Source organism: Carassius auratus, unplaced genomic scaffold, assembly GCF_003368295.1.
Source record: "Carassius auratus strain Wakin unplaced genomic scaffold, ASM336829v1 scaf_tig00005317, whole genome shotgun sequence".
NCBI lineage: Eukaryota > Metazoa > Chordata > Actinopteri > Cypriniformes > Cyprinidae > Carassius > Carassius auratus.
In genome coordinates, this window is record NW_020523648.1 from 1 (window position 1) to 20,602 (window position 20,602).

At 36.7% G+C, this 20,602-nt stretch overlaps 1 protein-coding gene across 1 annotated transcript; it reads right to left on the reverse strand.

Annotated features, from left to right (window-relative positions):
* Positions 1–1,651: 1,651 nt before the first annotated feature.
* On the reverse strand, positions 1,652–18,565 carry LOC113070808 (putative thiamine transporter SLC35F3). Its single transcript, XM_026244250.1, has 4 exons — positions 18,253–18,565; positions 5,961–6,065; positions 5,703–5,868; positions 1,652–2,001 (listed from the first exon to the last, which is right to left on the reverse strand). The coding sequence occupies exons 1-4, from the start codon at positions 18,326–18,328 to the stop codon at positions 1,770–1,772; spliced, it is 579 nt and encodes a 192-aa protein (XP_026100035.1). The 5' UTR covers positions 18,329–18,565; the 3' UTR covers positions 1,652–1,769.
* Between the last annotated feature and the right edge of the window lie 2,037 nt (positions 18,566–20,602).

Here is a 20,602-nt window from a genome sequence, read left to right on the forward strand (position 1 = left end):
TCATTGCGTTCACATTGTGTTATGTCAAACAGCACAAATATTGCCTGTAGAAAGAGAGAGAGAAAGAGGTTTTGAGACATTTTAAATATAGCAAGGGTTAGTGCAAAACGATCTAGACAATAATTTCTCATGTTTTTAGGGAAATTATGAATGTGATCAATACAGCCACTTAATTAGATATAGACTGTATATAACAGATATAATCATATATCATATATGGGGAAGTCGTGGCCTAATGGTTAGAGAGTCGGACTCCCAATCGAAGGGTTGTGATTTCGAGTCCCGGGCCAGCAGGAATTGTGGGTGGGGGGAGTGCATGTACAGTTCTCTCTCCATCTTCAATACAACGACTTAGGTGCCCTTGAGCAAGGCATCGAACCCCCAACTGCTCCCTGGGTGCTGCAGCATAAATGGCTGCCCACTGCTCCGGGCGTGTGTTCACAGTGTGTGTGTGTTCACTGCTCTGTGTGTGTGCACTTGGGATGGGTTAAATGCAGAGCACAAATTCTGAGTATGGGTTACCATACTTGGCTGAATGTCACTTTCACTTTTCACTTTATATATGACTACTTTTCATGGAGAACAGATCATGTCCTTCTTCAGAGAATATTGATGATAGAAGTAAAAAAAAATTGATTATCAAAACTCTTTCATTTTTATCATAAAACCTTTCTTGTTATTTCTCTTTTCACACAGATAATGAGAATTCAAGGAAGTATGACTCTAGCATTACATATGATGAAACAGGCCTGCTTCATGCATGCTTTATGTCTGTGTGTGTGTTTGTGTGTGTGTGTGTGCATGTGCGTGTGTGTGTGTGTGTGCATTTGTTTGCATGTGTGCCCACTGCCCAAATGAAAAATGTTTCCAGAGCGTAGCTGAACTGAGTGCAGTACACAGAAACATTATGAGGGTGTCAGAAAAGACTGATTACTCCCACCAACGTCTCTCCTGAACAGCTTTCCTCTAGTGCTAGTGCTCTTTTCCTGCTCTGCCTTTTGTCTTGGCCCGGCTCACTCTGTTCTGTGTCCTCTGTTTGCAGGATTGTGGTTGTGCATTTATATTGTTATATCATATCATATTATTTACCTTATCATCTTACCACGGAAAACATAGAAATACACAAGTGAATATCATGAAACATCTCCATATTTCACCATAAACATCACAAGCAAGAAATAAGAAATTGATTTATATAAATATGGAACACCATAACTCAAAAGAAGGAGGGAAAATGTTAAGCTGGAGGTCATTTTTTAGTTTCTGTTACACACAGAGATGTTACATACAGTATCTGAACTGTATCATGAACGGAACACTCTCTTTAAATCACGTGAGCTAATGTTCTCTCTGTCATCTTATCATGTTCTCTAGATGAAACCCACTTAACTTCTACTGCGCCATGGACGTCCACCACACACCTGACTCACCAAAACCTGTCCAGCACTGCAGTGCCCGTGTGTGTGTGTGTGTTTGTGTGAAAGAGAGTGGAACAGGAATTCAAAGAGACAGAGAAAATGTTACACAGCACTTTGGTTCCTTTGAGCTGAGAAAAGAAAAATGGGAACAGGAAGTAGGAGAAAGGAGGAACGCAAAGGAAGAATACAGGAAAAGGTGATTGTAAAAGGCAAAGTATTGTACAGTGATGGCACTGCTGACTCATGGGATTACACAGATAGATATATCACTTTGGCGATTACTTACTGTGAAAAAAATCATCAATATTTAGAGTTTTATTCATCTATTCAACAATCCATTCATCCGTCCACTCATTCACTCACCCTGACGCCCATGAAGCGATCCCGCAGCACGATCCAGGACAAGAGAAAGACGAAGGCCTTGTTACAGCAGAAGAGGGCCGATACATCGGTGCTGTTGATCTTTCTCAGAGCCTGAAGGTAAAGGTAGTTCGTCATAATCCACAGTAGGCCGAAAGGGGCCACTTTAGTGAAGAACACCTTTGCCGTCAGTCCATCGTCCCCGAAGAACCGACAACACTCTCTGAAATATCACAGAGACAAAAAATGTATTCATTGTCCTCCGCACATAATGCACATTCAATCTGTCTTATGTACATTAGGCTACCATTCAAAACTAAAGGGTCAGTCGATTTAAAGGGAAATTAACACTTTTATTCAGCAAGGATAAATTAAATTCATAAAAAGTGACAGTTGTAGAGCTTTTTTCGATCTTAAAGTGTTTTTCAAAAATTGAGATTTTCAAATTTCTAATATGGATTCATATTTTGGAATCGTTACTGACACTTCTTATGGAAAGTGTGTCCTTTATTTTCTTTGAAACTCCTATTTATTTTTAATCATCACTGTTAGTAACGCAGAGTAACGCAATTTCAAGTCTCTGTATGTATGTGCTGAACATGTGGAAGAATTGACAATGAAGCAGACTTGACTTATTTTATATTTAGAAAGGTTTTAATACTGAAGTGCAGTTTAAAACAAACAGAAAATGCATTTGTTTTATTTTAAAATGTCTCAGTGTAACCACAGAGTTTAAGGGCAGGGTCTTATAGAAAAAGGTGCAGTCAGTTTTGGGATCTAAGACGTGACTCATTCAGAGCTGGATGTTACTACTATGAGAAACTATAAAAAGAAGAGATTTCTGAGTTGAGTGAACTCAAAGTGAGCGTGTGCTTGCAGCGTGAGAAGACGGCGTAATGGGTGGCTCACTGGCTCATGGATTGTGCTCCTGATGATGGGTTTTTTCATAAGTGTTACATCGTGTCTTTGGAATCGGTGAGTATTCAATAATGTTTCACATTAACATAAACTCAAAAAATGCACTTAAGTAGACTGAAATCTCACTTTGGTAATCTGTTTAATGTGTTTTGAATAATTCATATGGTTTGCAAATCTTCGTTTGCATCGGGCATTCATTTTTTGAACTGAAGCGTTTGGATTACAACTGTGGAGATTTGATTGATTGGTTGTTGTGTTTAAGTGTTGATTTGCTGGAATTGATTCATTTCGAAAAAGAAAAGAAACAATGGGCAAAAGAGTTTAGCTTTATCAATTAAATTCTTGTGGCTTCCTGAAAAGAAAAGATCTGCAGCTAGGCAAGTGGATTTACACTGGAACTGTAGTCACATTTTGAGGCAGTATTATCACTTTAAGTGTAATCTGAGATCTAATAACTACTGTTTAATAAGTTGGTAAATCATTCATGAATTTAAGCCATAACATTGGTGAAAAGGCTACACAGTAAATACATTTCCATAAAAAATATTAAGCAGTTTCTAATGTAATAAGAAATTGTGATGAGCACAACGTCAGTGTATTAGAATGATTTCTGAGGATCATGTGACATTGAAGACTGGTAATAAATTACATTCAAAAATACAAACAGAAAAGAGCTGTTTTACATTGTAATATTTCACAATATTATTGTTTTTATTGCATTTTTGGTCATTTATTTGCAGTTCTGATAAGAAACTTTTGAATGTTAGTGTATTACAAAAAAAAATCAGTAAATGCTTCTTCGTACTTTGTTATATGGATCTCAGGCTCAAAATGAGTACTCATCATTTTACTGCACTTTCAAACCCTTTCTCTTTAAAAAAAAAAAGAGAAAGGGAAGAACATTTTTTGTTCCCTCAGTGAAAATGTTCAGTCTCGAGTAGGACATGATCTGATGAAAAATACAAACAGTGCTTGCTTTTACTTTCCATCATGGCCATTACACTCAGAGTGGTCCTCAGTTCACCTCCATGTGGGATAATGAACTGTAAATACAACTGAGAGTAAAAAGTAAAATAAAGAAATTACTCAAGCTTTCATTTCAATTGCTTGAACTGTGTCCTTATGTGACACTTTGTATCTTGAAGATCCCATGTCTGTTAGCTTTTAAGCCATCAATAAGTGAAAATAAACAATTTCTCAAAGCTCAAATAACTTGTGGTGTCAGATGGCATTTTCCCACCCGTCAGTTTCTGTGCTTGACAAATATATGACTGTCTGAACATATCAGTTCAATTATATTTTCCAGTCTTCAATGTCTTGGAGTTACAAGTAACTGCAGTGCTTCCAAATCATGGAAAGAGAGAAATTAAGCATGGCCTCCATCTATATGCTGCTTAAAACGGGAAATTGGACTAAACCATTTCATTCAGGAAAGAGGGTCCTTTATTCTTTTTACTTGTTTCAGTGATTTAATTGCCAATTAGTTCAATTTTGGTAACTTTTTTATGTAAATATTGTGAGTATTATTCACAACTGGTTATGGTGGTATTTCACTACTGGTTATGTGACAAATAAAATGCTGCAGTATGTTTACTTATTGTTCCTCAGTGGTATGAATTATATTTTAAAGTGCCCCTATTATAGATTTTTTTAAATTACCTTTCATGCAGTGTGTAACACAGCTTTACGTGAATGAAAACATCCTGCAAAGTTTTAAATCTGAAAGTGCCTCATGTATAAAGTTATGGTCTATCAAAATAAATCATTAAAAACTCGTCGTTTTTAAATGTCAACATGAAACATTAGCATACTGCTCCTTCAACTTGTTGGTCTTTTAGCGGTGGTTGGTCTGAATGATAATGCAAATTTATTCCTTGTCACTAGGTGCTGCTTTTAGAGCGGTAAAATAGCTGTTTCCCCAGTAATGCTGTACACAGAGCAGCACTGTGCTCACAAACGCTGCTTTATCAGGCATTATGAAATGGAAATGAAACCAGTCGGTCCAGTTAATTTTTGACCATGCATGCATGTCAATCTGTTTGTTTGAGACTCCAAAACTAAAGTATAATCCTTTCATTACCCTTAATATGAGCACTTTAAAGTTGAAAAACCTACATGATTATCAATCTGTCCTGTCATCTTACTGAATTTAGTTATGGATAGATCTATGGTTTATTTCAGTGGTTCCCAACCCTGGTCCTGGAGGCACCCAAACACTGTGTGTGATGCAAAACGTGCAGTGTTGGGGTGCCTCCAGGACCAGGGTTGGGAACCACTGGTTTATTTAATAGAATTGTCATTCTGAAACCAACAAAACAATGTTGTTCAAGGAAAAATGCCCTTTAAATCACATTTGCATTATTATGCAGTCAGAGGTCCATTTACTTAAATCCAAAGTCTCTGTATAGTTTACTACATTTCATGGTTGGCTGACAATCACTATTTAAGGTCAGCATATTGGCTGATCCTCACAGACTTTGTACTCCACAGCTGGTTTTTACACTTTAAATGCTGTACTGCAGTGCGGCTAATATTGTTTTCTCCTGTATGATAAATTGCTTGGGCTTTTCCACATTTTCCACAAAAGTATTTGCTAAGTGATTAAATTAAAAGAAGCACTTCCCCAGAAACTACCGTTTTATTACTTTGGCCTTCTTAGACAGAGCAGTAAGATATTTTTCAACAATGACTGAATGAGCAATGAGCCTGCTTAGTATTCAGCACATAGAAGATTGATGGAGAAAACCCGGAATGGACAAACTGTCCGTGCATTAAGCTACAGCATGGAATTTCCTCAGTGTCCCCCCTCAAGAGGGAAAGGTATTTCACTAAACCAATATCATCAGATGTCTGTGCTGCTCAGCCAAAACAGTTGCATATTTCAGCTGTACTACATTTTAATATTTGCTTTGCTCCAGAACCTAATAAGATGTCTATTCTCCACCAAGAAGGCAATCCCAGAGTACACTGCTGGATAAACACAATCTCACGGGACCTGATTCTTACCTAAACCTCTGTTTTGGCGTCTGTCTCTCAGGACTCTTGCACAGATGGCCGATGTAATACAGAGGAAAGAAGAGGCAGTTCCACGTGGTGGCGAACCACGTAAGAGCTGGAACGGTCGCCGTCGTTACTGCTTGAAGGTCAGGCCTTTGGGCCAGCTGGGTGGAGCCTGCCCATTGACGAGCACACGCATATCATCCATGGCCCACGCCCCATATTGCTTTTCAGCACTCTGGACGGCTGTCACTTCGTCACACTAGCAGGGGTTTAATCTCTGCTTCCCTGCCCCTGACTGCCGCCCCTGCTCCGCCACCATCGCCTGTCCATCGGCAGTGCCCACGATGTTCTCCCTCGGCCGGTCCTCCCCCTATAAGTAAACAAAATGACATCAGTTGCTGATTTATGAGCTATTTTATTTGCATTTTTTTTTTATTATGGATTAAAAATTGCTATGAAAAACAGCAGATTCCACTATTAAGAGAAGTACATTGAACGTTTTCAGTGATGCAGTACAAATTTGGATGCAGTATCTACAACTGAAGGTACTCTTGTTGTAAATATCATATTTTCACATTTTTGGGCTCTAATTACATGTCTTTCAATTGGGTCATTTTAACTTTTGTATTTTTTAAATTTATTTATTTATTTATTTTTTGCATGTGACAGTTTAATCTTAGAGCTTCAAAAGATGGAGAGACTAAAAAGTGTGGATTTTTATTTTGATATCTTTATTTTATATGTATTTGCATTACATTAGGCTATAGATATGATAAATTGTAAAAAGAAATATATATTTTTTTATCTGCACTACTGTTCAGAAGTCGGTAAAAATTGTTTAAATGTTTTTGAAAGAAGTCTCTTATTTGATAATTCATCAGATCAAAAATTCTGTAAAACCGTAATATTGTGAAATGTAATTACAATAAAAATATTTTCTATTTTATTAAGTAATTTATTTCTGTGATTCCAAAGTTGAATTTTCAGCATTATTACTTTGGTCTTCAGTGTCACATGGTTCTTTAGAAATCAATCAATAAATACATAAAAACTTCATTTTTGATTAGTAATATGCATTGATAAGAACTTTATTTGGACAACTTCAAACGCGATTTTCTCAGTATTTAGCTTTTTTTGCACCCTCAGATTCCAGATCTCGGCAAAATATTATCCGATCCTAATCAACCATACATCAATGGAAAGCTTATTTATTACTTATTTTATGATGTATAAATCTAAAAAAAAAGACACTTAAGAGGTTTAAGTTTTTGTGGTCCAGGGTTACACACACATATATATAAGACCAAAAAACACTTTATTGTACACACCTCAAACTTTTAAATGCATTTAAAATGTCTGTCTTTAAGAGTATTTTCTTGTTCCAGAATTAATTTTTTCTTTCATTAGAAAATTCCCTCAAATGACATGATAGATGCCTAATCCATTGACTTCCCAACAATGCCTCTCACCAACATTCCCTGAAACATCCAAGAGGAAATCAATAGCACAGTTTATTAATTCAGTGCAGTAAATCTTTTAAAGCGTCAGGGGTAAATACTTGAAAACCAAGAATATTTTATAATACAGAAACTCTGAATGCAATCTGTCTGCAGTCTCTCAAGAACTGCTGTGCTATTGTTCAGATCAGATAAGCACATCTCAAGCCCACCATCCATTCATAAATGCTCTTAATGGCTCTTAGTAGCCCTTCATCTATTCACACGCAGAACAACATGAGTGGAGCAATTACCCTGGCTGCGTCTGGTGGAGGATTCGATCTGTTTATCCATAAAGAGAACAAAGTGCATCCTTAGTACTGAAGCATCTGAATAACATACTTAAATTAACTAAAAGGCTATTCAGAAGCAGTGTTGGATAAGTTACTCCAAAAATGTAATTAATTACTAGTTACTAATTACATATTCAACAGTGTAATTAGGTTACTGTACATATTACTCTCTCCAAAAAGTATTTAATTACTTAATACTAATTTACTAATTACTTTTGAAATGCTTTATCAACCTCAACACCTTACTGACACAAGGACAGACATGAAAGAGTTATTTTAATTCTTTCAAATAAATAACAGGTACTGTAACTGCATAAATTATTCACTTTAGATTAGGGTCCAATTCTCACTATTAACTAACTATTAACAGTAGTGAATAAGGTCTTACAGAATAAGGCATTAATGTGTGCTTTTTAAGTAATAATAAACAGCCAAAATCCCAGTAATATTCATGCTAATAACCAACTAGTTAATAGTGATATTTGGACACTCAAGTCATACCAATATTCTAATTAATTTACCAAAGTATTTAAAGTGAGAAGGGAACATAAAAAACATGCATTTTAAGGTTAGACTTTTTTGATGTTAAATCCAGTATTGTATTGTATATAAATGTTCTGCAGCCTATTAACAGTATTAAGTTCAATTGATGGGGTATATCCTGAAGTACAGAAGATGTATTAGGATCCATATCACAAACTCTAAGAAACTCTTTGAACCAACTCAATTATTTGCTGGTGTTATAAGATTCGTTGTTTCTGTAGAGCCCTGATTATATCTCTATATATAGTTCATCAGTCTCTGAAGCAAATTTGTTAGCCTTCATGTACCTGCACCACTATAGGGAAGTGCCTAGAGAAGCCTTCAACATCCACTAACAGTTTGTACATCGATAGATCTGTTTCTGTTGACAGAAGTTACAGTTTCCATACAGAAGGAATCAAATAACCCACAGTCAAATAACACCACCCACATGAGGTTGTATGTGTAAGCCGACACTATAGTGTACACTATTCTGTTTTCACACACACTCGCTGTGGAGGCTGTTGTCATATCCACCACAGTAAATGTAATTTTTTTCCTCCCAAAGATAGTTAGTTACTTTTTGCTCAACCTTACATTTGAGTTAATGCAATACTATTTCATTTTATTTTGAAAATTAGAATAGCAAATGTTTTATTATTTTTTTTTATAAGAGCACTGAATCTTTATGGGAAATCCAAAGAGCCAAAACTTCCATGAGGAGTATTTTACATGTCAGACTATTCAAGGGACACAATCTCAAACCTCTTTTAAATGACCCGTGTAATGCAAACCACTCAAAGGTGTGTGCATGGCTGTGTGAAGCTGCCCTTGAATACAAAAGCAAGCTGTCACTGCACTCTGCCAGCACTGTATATGTTTTCAAACCTACGCACTGTTTCCTGTCCCCTCATAATGAACTGATACTACCACTGGGTATTTAACATGTGGGTAAATATCTGAAAGCAGTGAACGAGTGTAGTATCCATGGAGACTGCTAATCAGTATAATGCAGATAGATATCTCTGGAGACACATGCTCACAATATGTGCGGTACTTGATACACAAGCTCAGCAGAAATCATAAAGAAATTAATTCTGTGGAGAAGTGAAAGAAAAGATAAGTAAATAAATATCAATATAAATAATAATAATAATTAATATTATTCTAAGTAATAATAATAATAACAATAATAAAATAAAATATATTTTTGTATAAATAATTTTTAGTATTTATAATAATACTAATACATACAGTCGGCATCTAGTCATAGCTGGGGGCGTGGCGAGGGCGGAGTCAGCGTGGGGGAAAACACTGCGAAACATCGTGTGTACTTGAATGACAAAAATGCTCATATTGAGTGCTCATTCCCAGAGATGGAATGTTCATATCGTTCATATAGTTCATATTGATATTTGATTCATTTTACAGCCCTAATGTAGATGTATTCATTTAAAAAAATAGCCAAATTCCATGACGCTCTGCTTTATATAGTCAGTTCCATTTGTGACTGGATTCCGCGATTCAATCGTTTCGCAAACAGAGACGGGGTGAATTTATGAATGAAAGTGTAAAAGTTCTGACACAAAACTAAGTTGTTATGTGTCCACACTTTTTTAAGTGGATTTATGTTCGACACAAGGCTAACGTTACATAGTTTTGCTTCAGGTAGAATGATAAGGCTAATTATATATACATGCCACTTTCTGAAACAAGCTTACACAGTTTTGATAACGTTAATAATGAACACAATGTTAATGTAGCCTGCCTGTAATGAAATGTCGACTGCACACATACACATGCTTAGTCTTGGGATTTCCACCACTTCGCTTGATCATCCTCACAACTTATTACTTGTAGCCATTTTGTCCTCCTATCCGGTTCTGTATGTTTATTAGGAAGGATGTAGAGTTTCAATTCATAATTTGTTCGTTTATTGGAGAAAATGACAGAAAATGACACAACAACTCTTCGGCATTATTGTCCCGTGTATTTCAATTGGCGCCAACGCAATGTTTTCCCCCACGGGCTAAATTCACATCACGTGACCAACCGTCTGTATAGCTAGATCATCAAACTCTGGCAAGCAGGACCAATCAACTCCTACACCAAAGAAGACCAAGCTAAGCACTTTTCAGCCAAGAGCAGCCTTTTCAACCAAAAGCAGATCTACATTCATTAACTCTGCCATCAACATGCTACATGTGATTGACCTGCAACAAAGAGATGCTTGCATGACTCATTTTACCATATTATCATCAATGAAGTGTTCTCCACCAGAGAAAACTTGCATGCAAGAATATTCTGTGTAATTAACAGTAAGAGAAGGTACTTGACTTCAGAAGAACATCTTCAGCAGGACTGATGGAGTCTGAATCAGAAGTATTTGACCTTCATAGCAATTTAAATTGATTAAAAGGTTCTCACGGAAATCTTCAAATTTTATTTCTAAAAGACTAAGGTATGTGAATGGCCATTTACATTTTTTACCATCAGAATGAGATCATTCAGCGGACTGCAATAAGTTACTTGGGAGGACAGTGAAAAATTTCATATAAAAAATTTGAAAAGCATTGGAAATACTTCCAAAATTGTACAAATATGATATAATTATTACATTTATTTTTATCGTCTTTATAAAGCCACTCAATATTTTTCTCAAATGGACAGCCTCTTAATGCTGGTTCATCAGAAAGAATCAACAATTTTGGGGGTCCTTGGTATCAAAAAGTTTGAAAAACTCAATTCCTATTGGACTCTATAGAGTCCCTAAATCCAAAACTAGCATTGCCATTTTTTTTTTTTTTTATGCCTGAACACTTCTGAACAGGTTATTTCGAAGGCATCATAGCTTCAAGTAACAGTTCTTCTTTTAGACAAGGAAGATTAAAATCTGTCTGCGCTAGAGGCTTGACGCTGAACCAGGCCTGTGAGTGTTTCTCACAAAAGGCTTTTCAAAATGAATCGATGTGTCAAGTGGAACTCAGACAAAGTGCATCGGCAATGAGGGCAGCGGTCAGAGCTCAAAGTCTCAAAATGCCACGAAAGTTCATCCTCAAAGACGTGACAGATTTGAATCAGAACCTCTGTGACCCAGACTCAGCAAAAACTGACACAGTGAGCATCAAGGAATGTCATTTGGTAGGTGCTGGTATAATGAGCACACAATCTGAACCCATGAGCAATGGAAAAATATTAAGATTTAATGAGTTATCTTTCACTCTTTTTCATGAGTTAGCCAAAAATATGCCTTCAGCTTACAATGTCAAGTCTTAGAAAAGCTTTAGACACTTAAAATGTTCTCCATGCTAAAAAAAGAAATGGTTCTGTTCACTTAAAAGGTTATTTGGGGAGCCAAGCATGGTTCTTCTATGGCATCATTGTGAAAATTCTCTTTTGAAACCTTAAAAAATACACATGCACTCAAAATGAAATATTTAACTAGTTGCCAAGGAAATATTTCTAATTTCCATTTAGTTAAAAGTGATGTTCTGAAAAATGTATGAAAGTCTGTTTCTGGGAATTAAGGAATTAAAAAATTAAAAAGGTACTTGTGACCTTTAATCTCACAATTTAGACTTCAGTTTAGTTCAGTTTTCTCAGAACTGTGAGGTTACATTTAAAGGTTATATCTCACATTCAGAATTGTGAGATATAAGCTCTTTCTTCTTTCTTTCTTGGAATTCTGAGTTTACATATACAGTGTTTACATATACTATGGTGAAAGGCCGATCGGTTCTAACTCTGATGTCCCACCATGTTTCAGAAACCCTCCACCTTCCCCAGCTCCACCTGTATATATATATATATATATATATATATATATATATATATATATATATATATATATATATATATATATATATATATAAAAAATAAATAAAAAAAGAGCCTTTTTCCCTGCTGATTTCTGCCTCTTTTAGAATGAATCTGTAAGCTCTATACGTAGCCTTTGGTAGCTTTCTTCCCTCCTATGTTTGTCTCTGCAGTGCAGATCTCATTTGATGATAACTGCCAGTTCTTTGTAGTGCCAACTCTGCACTAAGCTCAAGTAGCATGAAAGAGTACAGTCTCCTCTCTCACACACAAGCAGGTCCATGTTATTTTGTAATGGCATCATGAGCGTGTCTGGGACATCGACACATGACTTCAAACAGTTGGAGATGAAATATGAATGTGTTGCCATCTGGGTGACGGTGGTACAGCTCTGCAGTGCAGCATCCCATGGATTCTGGGAACAGTTTGGTTTTTAGAGGATTTCCCTAGCTGCGTAATGTGTCCTTGAAGGAATGTACCATGTTACATGCAAGTTAAGCTCAGCTGAAAGAATTAGAGGCATGCTGTCGGTTATACAGAAATACTGACTCTTGCAGAGTGTTTGCAATGATTTTCTTGGGGATATCAAACTGAGCAACACTGAATATTTGAATGATTTAAATTGGCTTTTTATTTTGCATTGTCTCTATAACTGGTTTGATTTATTTCCATTGATCAGTTTAGTGAATCATTGTAAAACTTCATTGATTTGTTTATGTTTAACTCAAAAAATGGACTAATGCATGTTAATGTGATGGTTCCTCTGAATAATTCAGAGCAAATAGGCCACATTTGTACTGAATATTGTTAAATGACTGAAAAATATAGAGAAATTTGTTCTTCAGCTATTTCATATAAAAGAACACTACTGTTCAAAATTTGGTGTTGGGAATGTTATTATTTTACTGTTATTTGTTAAAATAAAACAACCTTCATTGAGCTTAAGAGCCTTATTTAAAAAAAAAAATATATATATATATATATATATATATATATAAATCAATAAATCAATCTTGCAAACCACAAACGCTGCTTTCGTTAAAATCAACAGTCACATTAACCTGCATTTAACAAAATATAATTTCTTTAATGTTTTAATTATTTTATAATCATTAGTTAGCCTCTTTTGTCTCCCATTGTACATCAAAATGCAAGTACTATTTTGCATATGTTTGTAATTTGGTGTACATTTCTCCATTCCAGCCATTCAGAACTGCTAAGAGTGACAGATGCTTTGCTGCAGCATGATAAAGGCCCTCACAAATTACCATTAATTTATGCTGACACCACCCATTTGTTTTCTAACTCATTGTTTAGGATCTGCAGCAGTGCTGACCCAAGTTTGTAAAGAAGACAATCTTTCCATTTGCAAATAAAGGAAAGCATTATTCAGCAATATACAGCAAGACATGACTTAAAAGATACACTTAAACACACTGTAACAGTATGTCCAAACATTCTGAACATGGTCAGACCATATCTCTCTTTATGCAGATATTTCAGTTCATTTTGATATTAACTTGATTTTGAGAATGTGGATTGGCTGGCAAATACACACAATACTGACAAGACCTGTGTGTGTGTGTGTGTGTGTGTGTTGGTGCAGCAGGTCAGTGAACCCTGTAGTGTCCAGCTAGAAGAACAGATGCCCGGGATGTCACACTCTGTTGTGACCCTGCTCACGGCTCATGGACATGACAAAGAGAAGAATAACCCTGCCAGTTGCCCACTGTGTGTGTGTGTGTGTGTGTGTGTGTGTGTGTGTGATTGTGTATTGCAGGACTGAGCATCAGAGGCATCTAAGTGGGCAGTAGTGTGGATTTTAGATTCACTAAATCATTCTGTCTATCACAACCCCTCTCTGTCCCCTTCTCCACCGCAGCCTATAGATCCTGCAGAAGAAGGAACGCAGTTTAACAGACTGGAGTCATGCCAGCGTTCCTGCTCTAGATCAATACATAATAGATTGACCCTAAGTCCCCTGCTAAATCTAATTGATGAGCTTGTGCTGCAGGTGTCTCCCCAAGCAGAGCTTTCCAAACTAATGTCCTGACAGTGTGAAGTGGCTAAGAAATCTGACAGTGAGCTTGCAGTTTTCGACTTAAATATACAATACTAATCCAACTCAGTCTGTAAACGCTGAGACAAGTGTGCAAAAACCCATCAATAAAATGCTGCCTTGCTAGATGTATAAAGTCCTCTTCTTGTAAATAAGTAGCACTTCAGGAGAATTCATTTGTAGAGCTAGAAAAAAAAAATTACTAAGATAACAAACAAAACACATGGACGCATTTTAAAGAAAGAAAGAAAGTCAAGCCTCAAGGTGAAGTAAATATAGAAAAACCCCAGTAGTTGGTGACAAGTGACTTTTTGACTGAAATTATCAAACTGATTTGTTCAAACAGGCCTACACAGATTCATTTTAGTAAGTAATTGAATCATTCACTCAAAAAATTTGTTCAAAATAAAAATCTGTGAGTCTGTGTCACTCTGAGATGTGCGGTTAATTGCGGTTTTATAGTGTTATACCAATAAATATGGTCTGCAATTACAACAATGTTTATTTTATTTAAATACATACATTAGCCTATATTTTAAATATGGCAAAAAAAAATCTGTCTGATGATATATAATGAATAATAATTTCACCAAGTCAAGACTTTCTTAATGTCTTTGTTCTGTAATTCACACAAGAAAACATCCGAAATGAAGCTCAGGTGAGATCTCTCCCCCTCACTAGTGCTCTAAACAAGAGACAAAAGCACCCTTTCCACTCACGCAAAACGCCTCTTAGTCACACAAAACGCCTATTAATCTGGATTACGTGCATTCAAACACAAACATATCACAACCAACACGCGAAAGTTATTCTTAGACTGAAGCTCTGTATCAAACTGATTGATGTCAGATGGAAAAACAGAGATGTTTTGTGCCACGGCTGACGGCTGTGAAATATTTTTGATTAAAATGCTTCAATTAAATGGCTGGATATGTACCAAAAAACAACTTAAAAGGGCCCACTGGCTTCCAAACAGGGACGCAGGGTTCTTACAAAACCCAAGATGTGAACAGGAAGAGTTTGGCAGTGAAGGTGCGTGAGTCACATCAGTGTAATGACTCACTGCAGGTTTATTACAGACTCTTACTTCTGCCACCCTGCATTAGATTTAGCGGAGGACTGGCTCAGGTTTACAGATTCCTAAGGCTTAACAATCAATCTGAAATGAATCTCAGTGGTTTTTTAACAAGTAAAACAAAAACATCCTGCTTTGATTAAAACTGAAGTTGGTGATATCTGGATATACAGGGCTCCAAATGTGAAGATGACAAGAAAGATGTACGACAGTGATCTAAAATGTGGTCGGAAAAACCAGTGTCCAGTGTTTCTTGCAAACAAAAACACCTAGTATCCAATCTGCAAATAAATTACTCCATTTCTCACTAACTAGTCAGTCAAAAATAATTCACTGTTTAATGGGTTATTCAGTTAATGAGCTGAATATGACTCAGTCAGCCAGTGAATCTCTCACACATGTTTAGAAATGGCTTGTTAGACTTGAGGCCTGATATAATAAACTAAGTTTGTTTTGAGTTTGTTTCGGCAGTTCGAAACAGCCGGTCAAAGCAAACTTTCTGGGGGAGTTCGTTTTGGCTCCTAAACACCTCTAAGCTTCCATTGGTTCGTGGCGGTTACGCAAGTCAGTGGGTGTTTTCTGAAACCTTCTTTGATGTGCAATTTTTTTTCCCAGGCTCACTTCTCATTCTATGGAGGTCTGAGCATCTTCTGAATACAATGGAGTGTAGAATAGTTGAGCTGGCACAAATATATCCGCACCTGAATGATGGCTCGCGGAGAGACTTTAAAGATTCAGAGAAAGCATTTAATTCCTAGAAAGAAATTGCAACGAGATATCCAAAAAGCGATGTAGAGAAACATCAGAGACAAGTTTTCTAAAGCCATGAAAAGAAAAAAAGGAAAGAGTAAAGTTATAAAGTAGCAAGTACCAAATACGTGTTTCAAATAAATGTTACACCATGCTGCTGCTGCTGTTCTTTTAATAAGCGAATTTAAAGGCTAGCCTACAATAAATGAAATGTCAAACGAATATACAATAATAAAACTTTATTGTTATCCAAAGTAAATCATCACACCACATAAAAAGGTGTAACAATTTATTCAGTTTAATACAATAAATGAACACTGCTCAAATAAAGTAACAAACTTGACTCCAATATTGTTTTTCTACATCATGCAAGTTTTCAGACTATGAGACATTCACACTTCCCATAAAGGACTGATTATAGAAATGGAATGGTTCTCTTGTATTGAAAACATGATACTTGACTCTGAACTGCTGCTAATCATTTTTCTTGTGTCTTAATTATTCTGACCATTGGTGCCCGCCTCACACCAAGGTTGCTTACACTTCTTGAACGTCGCGACACGTTTACATTAATCTACATCCGCCTCCAGCAGCGCGGGGGTGTTGGAATGTTTGGAAACAGTATACCATCGCTCAGCCTTTTCAAACTTCTTTTTGCCCCAAATGAAGAATGAAAACAAACTTTGTTTTAAGTATAACGGGGCCTTTACTTCCAACCATTTACTGGCTGGTTATTAATAACAAATGCCTAGATACCTTTTCACAACATTCACAGTTTGTGTTCTAAATTAATTATAGTATTGTAAAAAGATATTTTACAAAAATGTTGATGAACAAGGTTCAATTGTAATGTTCAGTCAACCGTAAGGGGTTTGACCAAATGTCAAACAGGTTTCTATTGGCTGGACAAAGAAATAGCCTTGCCCCTAAACTTGTGCTATTTTTTTGAGCCAATATAAAAGCACAGCAGCATTTACTTTTTCGGGAAATCAACCTGCAACTGTTTATTTGAAGATTCCTTTGTAAAGTATTAAAGTGGGATATGAGAAAGATTATTACATCTTAAAAATGACTCGTTTCATTTTTTCTGTAAAGGAAGCTTAAAGGAAGCTCAAAAGGCCCAACAGATCTCTGAACTGCCAACTTAAAGCTTTTAATAATCATAGAAGCTGACAGAATTTGGCTGCAGGCGGACCTAAACCACTGCAACAGTATGAGTAGACCGCTGGGTCTGAGCCAGAGCTGAAACCAAAGACCAATGAGTGTTTAACATCCCACCTCATTCACCATATTACACATAAAAATACTCTAGAGTACAGCAGCTTCTGTCTTTTCTACCTCAGCCTCTGAACCAGACCCTGAAAATGCAGAAACCATATATATGCACACATATAAATGCAAAAAAAAGCGATTACAAATAAAAGGTGCGGATCTGTCTCGATAGCATGAGCTCATCAGTGACTCGATTTGTAGTTCATTTCTCCAGCTGGTGCTGGTTATCACATCAGATTGGACACTTGGGGAAGATGGTTACTCATACTATTAAGTGTGCATAAATGAGATGTCAGGGTATGATAAAACTGTCTGAGTGAAACCTTCACACAAACTGCTGATATTTCTGTCTGTGCTGCTCATACAAGTTTGATACAGACCACAAAACCTGAGGAAAATGTGAACTCAAAGTACCTGTCTTCTGTCATTTTTTTATTTTTATTAAAGATAAAGAAATTCATGCTTCATAGGCATCCAGAAAATGCAAGCTAATGCAAGCAGAATTAATATAAATTATGTTTTGGAGCACAAATGCACACACACTCAGCTTCTGGGGAAACAGCATACAGGGTTCATACATCACAGAAATGGGAACGTATGGGACATGCAATAAACCTGATACCAAGCAGCTCACTGCTCACATGATTGTACTGCCATCAAATCAGGTCGCACCTAAATCTGATCAATAATAATTAAAATAATAACAACCACAATAATATGCACACACACACACAAAAAAAAGAAAAATCAAAATGTAAATAATGTGTACAATTTTAAATGAAATGACAACTCAATTTTACTGCAAATATTGTGTAAAAAAGGGATGATATAATATCAGTTTTCTAGTAATTTAACAGTCTCAGCCAATGGGAAGAAGCCAGCATCTAAATAACTACTGTGAAGTTTGTCTGCAATAACAAGGAGATGCTCTTTATATATCATCATCTGGATTGAAGGAATGACTTGTTTGCCGAGCGAAAGAGCAAATGTTATCCTTAAGGAACAGATAGCAGATTGACAACCTATCTCTTAATTATTGGTATTCTATTCATAAAAGGCGCAGAGAACAGCCTAACATCTGCACTGGTAATGCGTAACCGAGACAGATGTTTCTCGGTGTTTCTCTGCTATGTTTCACATTCACTACAGTTCAATTTAAATTACAAAGACTGTTTTAAAGCAACAGAGCACACAAAACTGCGCGTTAAGACATGTAGGAAAGCAGATCGCCGTACAGAACGAGGTTAAATCGCGAGTCGTGTTGCGGACGTACCTCTCACTTTGGTCAGGGTGAGCACCGGACTGTTACAGGCGGACAGCGGCGCGACCCGGGCCGAATGTTTCTTCATATTGATGAGCTCGGAACAGACGGAGCTCTGGCCGCATCGACTACATCCCTAAAGCTGATTGTGACCGAACTGCTGTCGATGTCTCGTGCGCCTCCTCTACCCCTGATCTATGCTCTCCCCTCCCACTGAACCCTCTGCGGTATCCTCCTGCATTCTCCACGCGGGACAGTCACGGTGTTGCAGTTCGTTTCTTTTGCCCTATAGAGAATTGCACACGAGTTTTCAAGCTTAGGTAAATAAACCTCTGCAATGATGGTGATTCTGCCAGCTGCGTCGCTGTAATCCAGCACATTAACCCCTTTTATTTGTAAATGTAACAAGAAATAAGGATATTTAACAGTTAAATGAGGAGAAACATAATAATGGCCAGTTCAGAAAATAAAAATATATATAACAAAACATTTCTGATTATTTTTTTAATTTTAATAACAATAATAATAATAATAAACAACTATTATATATATATATATATATATATATATATATATATATATATATATATATATATATATATATATATATATATATTTAATCATATTTTTATAATTTATTATAATTTTCAACAGCAGTAATAATACATTTCTTTAAAATATTGCTTTGACTTTATCTAACTTTTATTCTATTTTTACTCTGCAATTTGTTAGCCATTACATTGGGAGCTACCTAAACATAATTGTATTTTAGATATTATTATATATAAGACATTTATTCTAAATACTGATTTAAAATTCAATTTCAACAGTTTGACAAAAAATAACATCAGGTCAGTGAGGTCGGGGTCAGAGGTCAATTTAAGTCGGTTTACTCACAAGGCTCATGGATAGCTATTTCCAGACATGTACAGCTCCTATTTACTCAATGGTGAAATACCAAAATCACTGTGATGGTCTGTCAATTTTGCATTTACTGTAATTCATTTTCCTAAACTAATATTCTAATCATTTTTAAACAATTTGAGGTCTAAAATTGTTTTCCTTTCAGGTAAAATCCTCCTTCATTATGAAACTTGGCAGGCATATCAGCCATCTCACCCTTCAGCCCAAGAGTGGTTGCCCACTGAAGCTAAGCAGGGCTGAGCCTGGATGCTGGAAGAGGTGCTACTGAGGCCAGCAGGGGGTGCTCACCCTGCGGTCTGTGTGGGTTCTAATGCCCCAGTGTAGTGAGGGGGACACTATACTGACCAAAAGCACTGTCTCTCGGATGAGACATTAAACTGAGGTCCAGACTCTCTGTGGTCATTAAAAATCCCAGGACGTCCTTCGAAAAAGAGCAGGGGTGTAACCCCGGCATCCTGGCTAAATTCTCCCATTGGCCGCTGACGATCATGGCCTCTTAACCACCCCATACACTGATTGGCTTCATCACTCTGTCTCCTCTCCACCAGTAAGCTGGTGTGTGGTGGGCGTTCTGGCGCACTATGGCTGCCGTCGCATCATCCAGGTGGATGCTGAACACTGGTGGAGGTTGAGCAGATTACCCCCTTCTACCCAGAAAAGTGCTATTTAAATGTAAGGAAATATTATTATTATTATTATTATTATTATTATTATTATTTATAGTCTCATTGATTTAGTAGATCATCTGAACTTGAAACACCACTGAGGGACAACAACATGACAGATGAATTTCCCATCCTATCTTAGAGGAATATGTATGTACAAGAGCAATGGAGAGAGAGAGAGAGATTGGGAGACGGTGTGGGAGTGTTTCACCTGAATTATTCACCTTCCAGAACCTTAAAAGAAGATTTAATCTGGCCCTTAACAGCGGTGAGAGACTCCTCCTCCAAGAGCTAACCTTCCCATTCATCTTTCTGCTCTCTCTCTTCTGTGTCATTTACTGGATTCCTGACCATTTTCCACTCCTGTTTTTCTCACAGCTAGACATGTGTTTAAAGTTGAATGACTGCACATCATTTAAAACGGACATGGATGATCATGACGTAAAGCAGAACAGGATCTCAGGAATATATACCTGTGATCTAAAGGTCATGCTCCGCTTTGGCATCCACATGAAAAAAATACTGCAGATCAGCATCGTGGAAGGGTGATTTTTATGAGGCATTCCAGTTTGACGTTCTGCAATACATCTTTTTTTTTTTCTTTCTCTGAATGTCATATGGTCTCTTGACATTGGCTCAGAGTTCGGTGCTTTAGAGAACATTGATACAAATCATGTGACAGGGCCTTAAAGGTGAATTGGGTCATTTCTGCACCACTGATTAAAAACGGACTTTCAGACCTCTGTCTTCCATTGTTTGGAAAAACAGACAAA

Excerpts from the sequence above, each read along its gene's own strand:
- LOC113070808 (XM_026244250.1), bottom strand. The coding sequence starts at position 18,328 with ATGAAGAAACATTCGGCCCGGGTCGCGCCGCTGTCCGCCTGTAACAGT. Across the intron at positions 6,066-18,252 it reads CACCCTGACCAAAGTGAGAG|GGGAGGACCGGCCGAGGGAG; the intron begins GTACGTCCGCAA and ends TTTACTTATAGG. Across the intron at positions 5,869-5,960 it reads GAAGCAGAGATTAAACCCCT|GCTCCACCCAGCTGGCCCAA; the intron begins GCTAGTGTGACG and ends GTCAATGGGCAG.